The sequence below is a fragment of the Strigops habroptila genome, chromosome 7 (genome assembly GCF_004027225.2).
Source record: "Strigops habroptila isolate Jane chromosome 7, bStrHab1.2.pri, whole genome shotgun sequence".
Taxonomy (NCBI): domain Eukaryota; kingdom Metazoa; phylum Chordata; class Aves; order Psittaciformes; family Psittacidae; genus Strigops; species Strigops habroptila.
Genome location: NC_044283.2, coordinates 63,189,005 through 63,205,388, shown reverse-complemented (window position 1 = coordinate 63,205,388; position 16,384 = coordinate 63,189,005). Strand labels below are relative to the sequence as shown.

Here is a 16,384-nt window from a genome sequence, read left to right as displayed (position 1 = left end):
TACTGCATTCCACCATCATTCCATACCCATTTCATTTCAGCTTATTCCCTTATCCATGAGACATCTGTATTATGAGGGTAAAAGTATGTATGGTTGGGCAGAAGCTGTAGGAGTCCTTGAAGTCAAGGTGGCCAAACTGTTTTTGTTGGTGTGCTTGGGCAAAGAAATATGCAAAATAGAAAGCATGACTCACTGGGCTGTGCTAATGAAAGCAGTAACTTGGAATTGGGAAAATGTGAGCCAGAAAGTCAGGCAAGCTAGGACCTCAAACTAGGTTCTTCTAAAGGAGAAAATAAAATATTAAAAGAGAGTATACTGGCAGAAGAAGGGTGAACCAATTCAGCTGTGTGTATAGGGTGCAGGTCAAGAAAGGCTGCATGACAATGTTTGGTAGAGTGAGTAAAAGAAACAAAAAGTCCTCATTTTCTTCTGGGTGATGGCAAGCCCCTCTAGGACTTAAATATTAAAAAAAGGCTTTGTGCTTATCTTAGTGTCACAGCAAGCTGCAGAAGTATTCAACAGAGTGTATATAAACCTGTTTTTCACTGGGCAGGGAAGACTTACACATTTGTGCTGTCAAGTACAACCAGCTTCTTTTCTGTAGTATCACAGTTGTGTGCTAAGTTTACACACAGCTACAAATAGCATGTACAGTAGTTTGTTATGAGTTATGTGTAATGTTTCTGTCTATAAAGACAAGTGTAACTGTCCTCCTAAATACAGGCTCATTTATTAGTTGAAGCTTCAGCTTCATAGAACATCTGGCTGAAAAAGACCTAATGTCATTCTATCTATGTTCTGCTCCAAGGCAGGATCAACTAGCTAATTCCTGTCTGAGGCTTAACTACAATGGCAGAAGATTCAAGTCATCAACAGGCCACATATTCCAAAGCTAAACTGTTTTACATTAGATGGGTTTCCCTGATTATTAGTTTAAATCATCATCATTGTAACTAGGTCCTTCCCTTTTCAAAGTCCACTGTGAAAGAGTTACTTTTTGCCTTCTTTGCATCAACCCTTCATGCATTTGAAAATCACTACTGTATTTCAGCTATCTTCTCTTGACAATCACCACTGTTTCAACCTTTCTCTGGGGTCACATTTTTGAGATCTACAGTCATTCATGGCACTCTCCTCTGATCTCTTTCCAGTTGGTCCACATGGTTTTTGAATTGTGGAGCACAAAACATCATGCAAATGTCAAAAGCCACAATGCTTTCAAGCAATACGACTTTTGCTACTTCTCTGCAACCCACAGGACCTTGTGTGAAAGGAAATCAGGTTAGTTTGGTATGATACGCATTTGACAAATGTATGGGGCTGTTATTTATTTCCTCGTTTCTTCCTACACTGTTAAAACAATTTAATTATTTGTTTCAGTAGTTTTCTACAAGATATAATTCCTCGTCCCCTCCTTGCCTCCATTGTGAAAAATAGGCATTATGTTTGTCTTTTTCTTGTCTTCCTGGAACTCCTTTCACTTCCCACAGACTTTCAAGGCCACTTGCTAACAGTTCTGTAGTACAGGCCTGGCTGAAGCAAAGAACTCTGAGGTGAGTTTTGCTATATCAAACTGACTTGGAAAACACTTCACCTAAGTCCCGACTTGTTCTTCCTCTGTTTCAGGCTGAGTTCTTACCTTTGTTATTGACACTAACAAATAACTCTCTTTGATGGATACAGTCTTGAAAAGGCATGTATCAGTCACATACGCTTTATCAAACACGTTTTCATATTTTGAAAACCAATAAGAAAATTTTCTTGTCATTTCACTGAGTGAACATAATGGATAAGGCAGTAGCAAGTCCCTGTAAGCATAACTGATTTAGCAGTATTTTGTGAATTTCCATCAGAACATCTTATTATCACCAAGAAGTCATAAGTGACAAGTACCTCAATGTTTTGATAAATGAATTCTAATAAATAAAACTATCCAGAATATCTGCAGACTTACATACATACATTTTGCTCATGTTAAGCAAAAGACAGTATTGTCTAGTTGTGGTTTCTGAATACACTACATGTTTTCATTTTCACTTGTACATCCCAGCCTTTAGATGTAAGATTTTACTGTAAGACCTTCAAATTTTTCCAGTAACAAACCTGAAATCCTATCAATATTGGATTAGGCAACAGAATAGGGGAAAAAACAAAAAAACAAAACCAAAAAACCCAACCCCTCCCCCCCTCCAAAAAAAAACCCAAACCCCAAAACAGCAAACAGAAAGAAAAGTCCAGCTTTCCATAAACAAGGTGGTCTTACTGTATAACCACTAAAATCTCAGCTGAGAAGACCATGTTGTCTGCCCTGTAATAAGCATTTATTTTATCTGTGCAAGAATATTATCTTATGTTTAGTATCATACTGGTAGCATTACTTGTCACACTAAAACCAAACTCATTTAAGCAGAAAAGCCAGCAACCAACAACATTATTTTTCAACACAGCAAGGTATGAATGTTACTGTTGTTTTGCTCAAAAGCTTATCTCCTGACTTACCCAAGGTGAGGGATTTGTGTGTGGAACAGAAAATGATAGCCACTGTGTCTGCTGGTGTGAAACTAGAGTTATTCCTAGAAAAGAAAGAGTTTTAATAACCTCTGATAGCAAAAACCTTCTTAAAACATCATCGATCAAATATATTACTTTGAGGATCCATATGCACGTTCACATCACTTTGATCAGGCCTAGTGACAGAAATAATTCTACACACAAATGAACAGTAGTGTTTGATTGGTTTTTTTTTTTAAGCAGAATTGTTTCTCAGTTGTGGCAAACTCTCTAATGAATATGCCATGTGAAGGAGAGGAATTCTGAACACATGGTATGTAGGACACAACTTTATTGCAGCCAAGGTTATTTCTTAAATGTGCTGTATCAGAGTAGTGGCCAGCTTGACTCTATAAAAAAAGAGAATGACCTACAATTTCTTTACCTAGTATGTAATGTTAACAAAATGCTTAATTGACATTGTATATCGAGCGTACACTATGAGCACTCCTAGTAGTTATCTTCTACTTCAGAGAAAAACTGCATCTAAGGGTTTACACACTGGGAGTAAGGCCAGGAAGGGTGTAAAAATTACACAGAGAGAGACATATGTGACAGGCCAATAGCTCACCCTTTGGTCCGAATTAGGGACCATTTTATGAGATTCTAAATATTTGCCATACTGAGTTGGGTTACTACTTCTGGCATTTTAGATTTCACAGTTAGGACATGTCATCTTCCCCCCAGGTTAGGTCTAGCAGTTCAAAAGTTATTTAAAAATGCCTTCTAAGGTCAGAGTATGATCTTGTCACAGAGAAATTTTCTTGTGGCACTAAAAAAGCACAAGTAGCTTTAAGACACAGCACCCTTCTTTGTGATTCTCCATTATGGATATTGTATAATTTATATAAAGCATATCTCTGGAGTCTGCTGTATTGCAGCACTTCCCATTCAGCAGAGTGCTGCTAACAAAAATACTCCAGTAAGCCTAAGTGAGAGGACAATGGTGGATGAGCTGACCAGCTCAAGTGATCTATTTATTAGCCACTGACTAACACCATTCTCTTGGTACTATTTTTTGAGAAGTGAATGTACAACTGTTCTTCCTGGTTGCTATTTAAAATGAAAAAAATAAAAATAGCTCTACCAAACATTAGTTCAGGACAACTGTCTTTTAAGAATCACCATATAAACATAACAAATTTGACATATACAGAGAAGAGTGAATTGCCAGCCCAGCAAATGTATCTTGAGATGTATAAAGTCAAACTGAGTTCTCTCTCTCATATGTCATCAGCATGTCTGCAGGGCAAATTATACCTTCAGTGACATCTGTGCAAATCCATTTTTTTCAGTGGATGAGGTATAGCAGTGATTGATTGAGATTTAACAACTCTGTAATTAACACACAAGAAAGGACAGAATTCAGGTCCTGCTCTCTTAGCCTATGAAACTCTAACAGAGAAAATGCAGTAAGGACAATATGAAATACCAAAATGAGGTCACCCCTATTCAGAAACCTACCCTTACACATTTGCATAAACTGTATCACCCAAACCAAAGATATCACACAAAACAAATACTCAAAAGGTTCTAATTCAGCACATTCAATTACCTTGTAGAGAAGATGAAAGTCAAAAACATGAAGCTCATCTGAATGGAAAATACTGAAAGAGAAACACATTAAAATTAGACTTAGATTGCAGAAGTAAAGATCACTTAAATCTCTGCAATTGCTGCAAACATGCTTTTTGCCCCCATACAACAGGTCATAAGCTAGACTGAACCAAGGCCAAAGAAATTCAATAACAGACAACCTTTAAATACTGTCTGGAAGAACAATACATATCATTACATCTAAGGAAGCTAGCTAATATCGGGGCTACAAAAGTTCTTCCTGAGGTAACTCTTCTGATTCAAATACTTCTTGACACGATGAATAGCAGCAAAGTTTGCTACTGCATGCTGCACATCTGTTTGCACTAGTTTTGCTTATTGAGTTGACACAATAAAATCTCTCAGACATGCTCTGGTGGCCAAGTATTTAAATTTAGCCCCTTTCCATTTAACAGGAGAAAGTACAGTGTGTAAGCATGATCTGACCACAATAACTATCCTCATACACTGGGTATGGGTATATTACTCTCCCAATGAATGATCACAATGAAGAGAAGATCATCATAGATATTTTCATTCTGAGACAAAGGCTAATTCCTGAACTGGCCAGTGTGCATCAGACAAAGCAGCTTTCATTCAAGCTCAGTCAGCTTTAAGAGTGGATGGGTTTTGAGCATCCTGAGAGGAGCTCTCCTTTCTGCCAGCTCTCCTGAGACCCGCAGGCATTGTAGGATGCACAGAGCCCATGCCTGGTCTGCAGAGATGTGGAGAGAAGCTGGTGGCTTCCCCACTGTGCTGTGGGTAGCTGCTGGGACTGCAGACACAGAGCATCATGCTAGAGCACAGGAACTCCCCACAGAGCTGGAGGAGAAACCCTGTGACCTGCACAGACCTTTCCAGGGTGTTTGCGGGTTATGGGAGAAGAGCTTTTGCTTACAGCCCATCTGGGGTGCTTCCTCTCCCTCTTCCTTGCAAAACTTGTGAATGCAATAAGGCTAATGTGTCCCACAGGGTAGTGCAAGCTAAGACAATACATTTGATTTTGACCCCAGTTTACAACTGGGAAACATGGCAGAGATATTAGCTATTACCAGTGACATTTTCCGTTCTTTTAGATACATTTCCCAGGATGTATAAATGTCACCTCAGCATGCACTTAATTCTTCCTCCATGAATCAATCCATTGTTCATGAATTACAATTTTTCTGCAACTAAGTACATTAATTTAATATGCACAGGAAAAAAAAATCCCTTAATATGTATAATTCTGTAAAGCAATAAGCATGTGTTGCTACCAATTATCCCTTGTGCATATTTTGCCGTGGCTAGAATATTAACATAAAAATTACATAAAAACATTAATCAGCAGAATCATAAATGCAGTTTCATCTCAAACTCCTTGTGCTAATTTCACATCCTGGTATAACACACATTCAATGGTGATACAGAACTTTTTCTAGAATAAATGTGCAAATCCATGTCCACAACCTTCCTTGTTTTCTCTGTTTTCCAAACATTTGAGAAAAAAAACTAAATGTCTAATATGTTCCAAGCAGTTTCAATGCCTATGTTAATATTCTTACTAAGAAACTCCAGTTATGCACACTAGCAATGAAAACATATACAGAATGATTTTCAGTGTATTGCACTGCAAGTGGTACATATAATTACTCATGACACAAGTGCAGAGTTGTCTTGCAGAGAAACAAAAGGACAGACTAGAAAGGCGATGGAAGCAACCACTCTACACCAACTGTTCAAGGCAGAACATGCCTTTTTAACTAAAAAAGAATATTTTTTTCCAAAGTAGCAGTCAGTACAGTAACATAAAATTATTTCATTCCGAGTTCTTCTGCATGTTAAGTCAGAGTTGAAAATTTCCATATCCCTCTTTTTTTGCTGACAACTCTGCACTGATTTAAGTGCACTCAGGATGTGGCCCTTCTCCCTGAGGCCTACGCAAACAAGTATTTTCTTCATTTTGAAAAAACCTCCTTAGCATGGCTTCCTTTTGCTTTGCTTTCAGAATATTTATACAGTACCATTTACAATTCCATGTAGTATTTTAAACACATATAGTGTTTCATAATCCAAAACACTGCCACGATTAGGATAGAATAAGAAGTGATCCACAAAGGGCAGGGGCAAATTTCCTGCTTGAGCAGAGGTCAGAGTTATAGAAGGTACATTATTTTTATTAGACATAAACACGCACATACACACACTTCAAGGTAGGTGATACATTGATTTTGTGAAATCTGACAGCTTTGGAGTGTATGAGATGTGATTTATGCTGTAGTATACTGTAGTTACCTCTCCCCCAAGGAAATTGAAACTCTTGTCTCTGGACAGTCTGAAGCAAGATGGGAATTACTTACTGTGAGAGGAGGCAGTGCCTGTATACCCCTGCCTTTCTCTGGGAGGTAGTGATCTGCAAGTGTGTTTTTAACTGATGGCAAGGATACCAGCAGTCTATTCTCATGTGCATGTTATTTAAGGCTGGATGACTAGAGTGCTTCTAAAACAAACTCTGCAAGAAATGTGTTTGTTCACAGAAATATATCAACACATGCAAACTCCCAGCTAATTTCTACATTTATAATCATATATATATATATATATGTATATAAAATACTAGGTTGGAAAGGACCTCAAGGATCATCTGGTCCAACCATAATATGGTAAGGAAGAATGATTTCAAAGTTGTAACAGTGCTTTTGAGCAACAGCTCAAACCCAAATATTTCCTTTCTGATTGGAATGCAACATCTGTGCATTTATGGCTGTTTAATAACAAAGAAGCCAAAACAGAACGGGTGTAAACACTTGGAAAGTAGTACCATAACCCTTGAGAAAGGAAGTACCACTTAACAATCCCAAGCACACATAAATAGCAGGGTTTATCCCTCTCTAAATGCTTACTCAATCCCCTAAAAGTATCCAGCCCCTAAGAAGGCTGTTGATCTGATTTACTAGAGGTATTAAAAGTACAAGCTCTAGCCGCATGCCAGCATCCCCGCAGTGCCACCCTTTCTAGTATATATAGCTCATTATACACCTGAAACACAGATAAAAGATATGCTTTAAGGCTGAACTTACTTATGAACACTATTATAATCAAGCTAAATTTATCAAGGTCAATATTTGGATTGGCGAAAGTATCACAGAATGTTGTGTAGATGATCATCAGGAGCACGCAGCTGCTGATAGCACCAAATGGAGGCTTCTTCCTTTCAAGCCAGTCCTTGATGTATCTTCGGACAATCTGAAACACAGAAACCAACAGGTTGCCTCTTTTCAAAGATGCAGGGAGCCAAGTTGGGCATCACAAAGTGAATCTGACAGCGGAAAGACACAAAGAGAAGAGAGTAATTTGGATGACGGCCACAGTGGATTTCAAAGCTTCCCTGCCACACAACTCTTCTTCTGGGGAATTTAACATTTGTAGTGCAACTTCCACTGGGCGTCCATAATGAGAGTATATTTTCAAGTACATTCAAATCCATCCTTAATCATGCCAAATGTTCTTTGCTAACTGTCACTGAGACATGCCCATTAAGCCTCCCCAAAGTTTATCTCCTCTGCTGATACTAATGGATGTATGTAATTATCACAGTCCCCTTTGCATCAACAGACAATTCCAAGTGCAACTTTGGGAATCTTAAAAATCTGACATCTTCAGGAATTTCATGACGGTAGATAATCGAAAGTGATCCATGGAACATTTTAATATTTAAATAGCTAGCGATGCACCAGAAGTTTTTAATTAAATTATAACTCAAGCTTGAAAAGCAAAAGTGCATGTGTTGTGGGAGTTTAAATAATTCAGACTCTGAATATCTAGAGTTTTTGTAAATCCAAAGACAAATGCCACTTGCACGCTTTTAGAATACCAGAATTAACACATGAAAACAAGGAAACTTACTGTACTTAGTGGAACTTTTGCACTTTCAGGAAACAGGACCTGAAGTTGTTTTTCAAGAATTTTTTAGAAACAACTATAAATTTTAAAGTAACCACTACTTTCAAATTATGCCAAATACTACAGGACTAAGCCTCAGTAGATACAATGCATCTATTTCAGTCCTGCCTGGGGAGTTGCTTTTAGCTTTTCTCTTTACTTTATATGGCTTGAAAAAACTTTTTAAAGCTTTTATCATACAGCTGCGACTTGTGTTAATTTTTCAGCAATCACATTATCTTGCCTAATTTCTCTTGAGACCTCTTGATGTTCTCTGTTACCATGCTCTTTCAGAAATAATAGTACAAGATCCTGAAACACCTCTACCAGAGGGCTCTAAAGGTGTCTCGTTACCTTCCCATAGCGGTACCATTAATAAACATCACCACTATTGGTTTAATAATACAGAACATTTTAGACGTATTCAAGATTAATGTTAAAGCATCATCACTAGTGCTACCACAGGACCTTTTCACACACTAACTGCCAAAGCTGTGGGATCAACCTCACAGCTGTCAAGTTTTCCTCTCTGCCTTCCCAGCTTGTTTGCAAGTCTCTCGATAGGAAAGTCCTGGAAGCAGCTATCCCAGTCACCACGGCAAACAGACTTCTTCAACCACATGGCAGGGCACATACCAAAAATCTGGCACATGGGGTTCATACAAAGCTAAGCAGGCTGAAGACCAGCACTTACCTCCCAGCACTGCTAAGCTTCCCGCTGATGAAAAAGAATAGATTTACTAGAAACCATGTAAGGGAATGCTCAACACCCCAGTGAAAACACTCAACTCCAAAATTTCACACTTGCCAGATGTTAAAGAGAGAACACAACTCAGAATATATGGCCAAACTTTTGAAAGAGCATTCAGTGGAGCTCCTTCAGCCACCTCTGCATAAGTCATCAGGTAGGAATAAGAGACTGCACTGATGAAAGAGAGGCAAGGAAGCTGAGTGAGGACATGTAGCACGCAGTGTGAAAGACATCAAATGGGAAGCCAGATTAGTCTAATCTGAGCAGATTTGAGGCTCTGATATTATCAGAAGCAAAAAGCAAAGTCTTTCACCTCTAAAGTGAGTATTTTCTAAGGAAGTTTAAAACGAGCCCTATTATGCCCTAAATTAAGGTCACATTGGGAAAAAGAAAAGCTACTTGAGACCACCTATTTATTTATGGTCCTTCCACAAGATTTATCCTGAAAGTAACAAGATGTTGAAAAAGAAAAGCAGTGGTTAATTATACCACAGTACAACTTGTAGTGGAGGTATTTATTTCAAAAACTATAACCTTGTGTCTGTACAAGGTATAACATACACGACATTAATACTTTATACATATATTTATTATGACATACAAGAGAAAAAAAAAAAAGATTTACAAATGAAACTGCAAAGCAGTATTTCCTCAAAATCTTCTATCGGCTGATATCCTCCTTAAATATTCACCTCTAGTCTGGAATTATGGTGAATCAACAACCCTAAATACCAGCACAGCTTCTTACTGCACACTGTACTGAGAAAAAAATAAAAATTACATAGACAGGCCTTGGAGAACTAAATTCTGGCTTCAGGAAATCATCTAATCAACCCAGTGTCATGCTAAATGTATATTGTAAAGACACAGACAAAATACATCCTCTCTAACAAAGAATCCAATACATTTTGATCTTCTCACAAGGTTCAAGAAGATCTATAATTCAGAGGTTGAGTCAGCCTGTGGTCACTGATTCAAGGTAATCTAAATTCTTGTATAACTTGAGAAGCGAGAAATACCCTACAGGTATCCGTAAAAACTCAAAAAGATTTTTCACGGGAAAGCTCATGTCGGCTGATTCACTTTGACTGAAAAACAATCCATTTGTTACTTGTTCATGCCCTGCAGAGTTCTTTCAGGACAAGGATGCTTTGAAAGCCTTTTAATTCTTATCCCAACTCTATAACTTCTCAGGGTTAACACTGAACTAAAAAAAAAAATAAAAAAATTGCAAAGATTTGTAGTGAAATAACAATAAATCACACAAATATAATAAAGACAACACACAATGAAGTACGTAGCCAGCCAGACAGCAAACCTTGTTGTTCCGTGGTGCTGGCACTCTCTGACAGGAAGTCTAATAGAGGTTGAAAAGCGATGAGCAATGCAGAGTGAAATGATTAAATAAAGAATCTCATAGATAATATGCAGCCTGGGCAGACATATTAAGCTTCATTTGTCTGCAAACACAGCCAAAGCTAATACAATCATTTCTGCATGTTATGGCCTGTCCGAAGGATGCCAGACTCGAGCTCCATGCTGATGTGCCACCTCTCAGTTAAAATAACAAAGTCCAGTGTTTTTAAGTACATATCAATATAACGGGGGACAAAGGAGGGACAAGCACCAGATAAACAAGTGGTTGAGAAAATGTCTGAACTGATACTTCTGTGAAAAGTGAACTTACAGCCTAGGGAAGAAATAAGAATGACTGACATCCAAAATAGATGCATCAGAATGGCACACTGATGGAAAAGAGCAAAAAGGGGACGTATTGGGTTTGCATGGCAAGGTTTTGGAGGGTGTCTTCTGTGAGAAGATACCAGAAACTTCCCCCTTCTTTGACAGAGCCAATGCCATCTGCAGGATGGGCCCGCAGCTGACCAAGGCCAAGCCTGTCAGCAACGGTGGTAGCGCCTCTGGGATAACAGTGTTGAGAACGGAAAAAAATTACTGTGCAGCAGCAATTGCAGCTAGAGAGAAGATCGAGATTTTGATGCAGATTCAAATAGCCCCAAAGAGCAGGAAATTCCTGACAGCAGACCCAGAGGTTGCACATGAAAGAACAGTGCATGGTGAATTCTTTCTCCAAACTGTAATTTAGTGGAGAGAAGATAAGAAGAGAAGCAAGACCTTGTAGTAGGTGATATTTCATAAACAACTTGTTGAAACTAGATGTTTTTAAGGTCCTTTCCAACCCTAACCCTTCTATGATTCTATGAAAGATGGTGATAACCTCACAGAAAAATTAGATGACAAAAGGATATAAATGTGTCCATCAGGCAACTACATCCTGGTGACTATGTCCTGGCAATCTCCAAAGTTTTTTGGAAAGGCATCAGCTCAAATTTGCTTCAAAACACAGTGCCAGGCTCAAACTTTCCTCTTGTCCAGGATTTAATTTTTAACTACAGAGGAATGTAATTACACATGAATTAACAGTAGTGTCCCCATTTCAGTTTAGTTCTTCTACCAGAATGGTTACATCCACAGCATTTCTCATCCAGATTGCTCCGTATCCTGCCCTAACCTCCTTGTCTAAACACCAGCCTCCCTAAACAAATGGGCTTACTGCTCATACGCTTAATTCACTTAACATCCCCTGCACAAAGAAACATAATCTGCTATTCTGGGAAAGCAGGTAAATAATGCTCATCTGTTATAAAATCATACAGGAAAATAGCAGAAGATATATTATAGAAAAACAATTCACTTATCTAATTGTACCTTCATAACAGTCACACTACATACCCAGAGAAATTTGTCAGTAAAATACAACCAGACTCTTTCCACCTGCCTGCTCAAGTGCTGGACATGCGAGATAAAAAATGCAATAAACAATTGTCATTCATTAATGTTCATTATTAATTGAACTAAATAAGACAAGGAGCTCCTCCACCCCCATTTATATGGAATGGAGTAATTTCTGTAACACAGTACATCTTTTAAAAACTATCTAGATCCTCAACTTGTGGGTTTTGGTGGTTTTTGTTTTAAACCCCATGAAATAAAATTTAAAAAAAAAAAAAAAAGGAGGGAGAAGGGGAATGGTTATGAAATCACTTTTTCCATTTCCATTATACACACGAGAGTATCTCTTGGTATTTACATCATTACACAAAGTCAATTTTTCCTTATTCTATAAACCTTTTTGGACTGATTTGATTTTTAACAGAATTTACAATGTTTTTACTTCATTTCTGCTCCTCTTGTTTAACATGTATTGGTATGTACTTCTAAATACCTGGGAAAAACACCTGGGGCTTTACCATTTCAATGAAAAAACGAATGTTGAAACACACAGGGAAACAAGCTAAAACTAGGCTGAATAATCACTATACCTAAATTCAACAGTTACCTTATTTAATTTGTCTTTTAAGGTAAGATTCCTAATTCATTCTTAACTAAGAGACCTTTGCAATGAACTCTGCAATGCAAAATTTTCTCTTGAAAAGCTTTGAGTCAGGCTAGATACTTGCAACAGTTCAAGAACTTCTCAATATCTCTTATTATACAGTGATGGCAAACCAAGACAGAGAACCGCATGGAATATTGGCAACTATTTTGGTGACGCTTGGAAGACATGAAAGGGGGGGGGAAATAGAAAAAAAAGTAAACTAAGACGACAGCAACTGCGAAAACCAGTAGAAAGAATCAGATACTGGAATGGAAGGGAGATTATGTGGGTTGTAGAAATGACATAAGTAAGATAGAACATCCTTCATGGATTTCTACAGCATAGCCTCTCTCTGTATACCCAAGGTCTGCATCACAGTTCAAATGCACAAGACCCTTTTCCAAAGCAGAGCTCATATCACTTCAGCCAGACCCCATCCTGATATTTTCTTAGGGACCCTACCTGTGTGGAGGCACGCATTCTCACTTGTTCCTGTATACTGTTACAAAGTCCCAAACTGTCCTAGTTCACTCACCTCACTAGAACTTCTAGGACATCAACAAATGTTGGTGTGTGCAATCTAGTATTTCTTTTCTGAAGACAGGATGGAAAAAAAGCCATTTTTGCAATCGGGGGGGAGGGTGGAATATCTTTCTTTACAAGCATCTTGGTTTTTTTCCTCAGCTTACCAAACTCCCCTAAAAGCTATCTTACTCCATTATGCCAGTCAGTTTACTCCCAAGAGGTAGCTTCTGACACATACAAGCCCTCAAAGCAAGCTTTACAAAACCCACACAAGGCCATTTTCAAAATTAACTTTTATATTGTGGGGTAATTTACAACTGTTGCTTTAAAACTTACAAACAGGTGCAACATGGCAAAAATGTGAAGGGAGTCTTAAGCAGCGGTACATGTTTTCTTCATGTTTTGTGTTTCTGTGGAGACTAGGTTCTGTTCCCTGTTTGAGTTGGCAGGCATCAGAAGGGAACAAACTGGTCTGAAGGCTGTTTATCTGCCATCTCTGTTTTTTGCAACAAGCTTCTAGAAGTGCTCATCTCCCAGGGTACCACTCCTCCTCTCTGCAGCTTCCCTGGACTTTGAAGAGAAAGTAGGGCTACTTCCCTGTGGATTTAAGTTACAAGAACAAAAGGATCTGACACTGTTCCCTTTTTATATCAGATTCTTTAGCTATTGTTTCCCCCACCCACTACAAACAAACATTAGGCTTAGAGGAATAGTACCTTCTACTCCCTGGTAACTGCCACCTACCTTTTCCTTTCAATTTGTATTTTTTAAAAATAAATACGTTGCTAAGCTTTTTAGTTTCAATTTCACTGACAACTTGTATTGCAATGTAGCACCCTTTTAGAGTTGTGTTTATAAGCACACCTCCCAGATGCTGATAGGGTTCCTCTGGACCATTTTGGTCAATGATGCAGAAGGCACTTAAAATCCTTTACTTGTAGGACATCGAGATTTTTTTTGTGTGACTAGATTCAGCAAGGATTTCTGTACAACTGGCTTCATTTTATAGATTTGAGAAGAAGAACTACTTAGAATCATAACATTAATTTTACCTTTAGTTAAGGTCTGTTTAATGTGAAGTGCCCACTTTATGCTGGCAGACAAATTACCAATGGGGCAACTAGAGAATGCATGAATGATAATGTACAGACAAGCTTTTTATTATTTATTCATAGAAAACAGTGGGTTTTGGTGTGTTGCTTTGAAAAATGTTCAAACTAGTAGAATATAATGAAAGCACAGTGAAAATTCTATTTCATTAACATTTAATCATAAATCGCTCTTTAATATAAAACATAAAATAAAAGTCTGTCATAAGCACTTAGGTGTAGGGAATGGAGCAAGTCTGCAAAAAGGGGAAAAGAAATATTGCAGTGGTTTTCACTGTCACTTAAAAAGAAAAAAATAAGCAAAGGAACAACAGTCTTCACCCAAATCTTACAACTGGTCATGAAGAAACTACTTAGACATTACTTGAAACCTTACATTTTGCTGGCTAAAAATATTCCAAATATCTATAGACAAGGAAACAATTATCAAAGCCACGACAGCTTGGGAGCAGCAATCTTCATCAGAACTTTGTTACCTAAGAAAAAAATAATCAGACTTTCAAGCTGCCAGAGCAAATACAAAAACCTTTTGTATGAAACATCTGCCACCATGTTTATCAGATATCAACTATTCTCAAATTCCCCTTAGAGGTATACAAGAGTGGTGCACAAATAACAAGCTCTTACACACTACAGATCTTCAAGGCTTATACAACATTAGATCTTTACAAAATACTATAGATTATGTCTCTTTTCAAGAGCTCTTGTCAGAGAGGTCTTGTTACTCTATAAATACAAATACAATATTATACTAGCAATACTGATTTGAGTAACATCATACTGTCGATTAGCAAAACACATCTGTAGACAGAGAGGATGCAGGTCACACTGGTTTTTAGCTTTAGGCAACTTGCACATCTCTGAAGAACAGAGAAATTCTCCTTATTGAAGGCCACCTATCAGTAACTATCTGTTAGATTCAGTGCCTTTCTGATAACATAATATCTTCACCCTCCTCTAACAGTCCTTTCTTTACCTAACAAATGGCAGCCACCACCTGAGCAGACCCTGCTACCTGCAGCCCCTTACACATTTCACTGTCAGCAGCTAGAAAAGCATCTTTGACTCCTGTCAACGACACTCTTGCCACACTGAAAAAAATGTTCAGGAAACAGTAGAAAATAAGCATCAATTACACTATTGTGACTTCTTTCTCCCAGCCATCATTAAAAATTCTGACAAGTCAGCCAAGCAACCAAAACTCTCAATACATTTTGCCATAAAGCAAACAAAAAAACCTCAAACAAAACAAATCTAAAAGCACCTTCTCGTCTGCTTTGCTTATATCCCAGGGGCTGCTCAAACAGCTAGCTCTGCAGCCTGCTCAGGAAATGAGCATTTAGGCAACACAGGTTTTCCCAGAGGCGAGATTTTTTTAAAGGAAAATAAAGCCCTTGGAGAATGCTTCCTTTAAGCAGCCTTCTCTGTTTAGCACTGATGTGGATCGAGTGTAAAGCCTCTGTTGATCACAGCTGAGCTAGGAAGGCTGAAGAGAAGCAATCCTCCAAGCAGGCAGGTTCCAATCAAAAAGGTATTTTTCCCAGTCAAGCTCTTTGCCACCAGGTAACCTTCCCAGGCATTCCTCCACTGACTTTTCTGCTGAACAGTATGACTGCATGGTAAGGAATCAACTTTGTGGGCATGAAAAGATAAATTAGATGTAATTGCTGGAACTGTTATTCATGAATTGTGGGCCATTAACTCTTAATGCATCTGGAATCCCAAAGTGAGCAACTTGCGATTCACGAAGCAGTATAACACTGCTGTGCTGCGTGTGCAACAGTTCACTAATGAGTCAGCGGTGGTCTACAAACTAAATGCAAAACTTCCCATCTAATCAGAACAGATCCATGCCACCTCCAGATAAAGGGCAAGCAGACCTATCTCTGCATCTCTTGATGTCAGTCCTTTTCTCGCTTATTGCTTTTCCATGATTACTGCACATTATTTTTGGATATCCACCTTCAAAAAAGGCTTCTATTCCTATCTGGCAGAACTGTTACCTTTGTACAGTTCTACCTTATCAAGACAATCAATGCAAACTACCCTTGGCATTTTTGATCTGTAGCTATCCTTAACATTTCCTCTCTTCCATATCCTCTGAACAGATATAATCATGTGCAATAATTTTAGAAAGAAAATCTTTATGCTTAGAGGAATGTGAGCTATTTCTGTTGACTGTTCATTTCCAGAAAGTGCTTCAAATACTTTTAAAGGAGAATAATTCCATTTCTTGTTGAAATAAAAACCAAACTCTTATAAAAAACAAACTCTTCAATAAATTTGTGATCAAGTTATACAAGCTTTAAGAATCATTATTTTTCTTCTTTCAGTCTTTATCACATCTGTTCTCAGTTAGGTCTCATCGCAGTTCTAATTTTGAACTTACAATCATTCAGAACACTTATTTCATACGCTTACTGCTCAATTCATGTTACTTAGCCTTCTCATTTGGTGCAGCCAAAAAAAACCCCAACTCCACCAGTTAGCTCACATAGCAATTTCTTGGAACATCTTTCCAAAGTAACATGCCAC

General features: G+C 38.1%; 1 protein-coding gene across 6 annotated transcripts in view; it reads right to left on the bottom strand.

Moving 5' to 3' along the window:
• The window catches only part of SLC10A7 (solute carrier family 10 member 7), a 144,074-nt gene that overhangs the window by 21,800 nt on the left and 105,890 nt on the right, over positions 1 to 16,384 (bottom strand). For all 6 annotated transcript variants that reach the window (XM_030491790.1, XM_030491793.1, XM_030491791.1 and 3 more), the window contains 3 exons: positions 7,206 to 7,371; positions 4,106 to 4,157; positions 2,500 to 2,573 (listed from right to left, as the gene is read on the bottom strand). In XM_030491790.1, the coding sequence (XP_030347650.1) occupies positions 2,500 to 2,573; positions 4,106 to 4,157; positions 7,206 to 7,371 (292 nt within the window). The remainder of the gene's footprint in view (positions 1 to 2,499; positions 2,574 to 4,105; positions 4,158 to 7,205; positions 7,372 to 16,384) is intronic.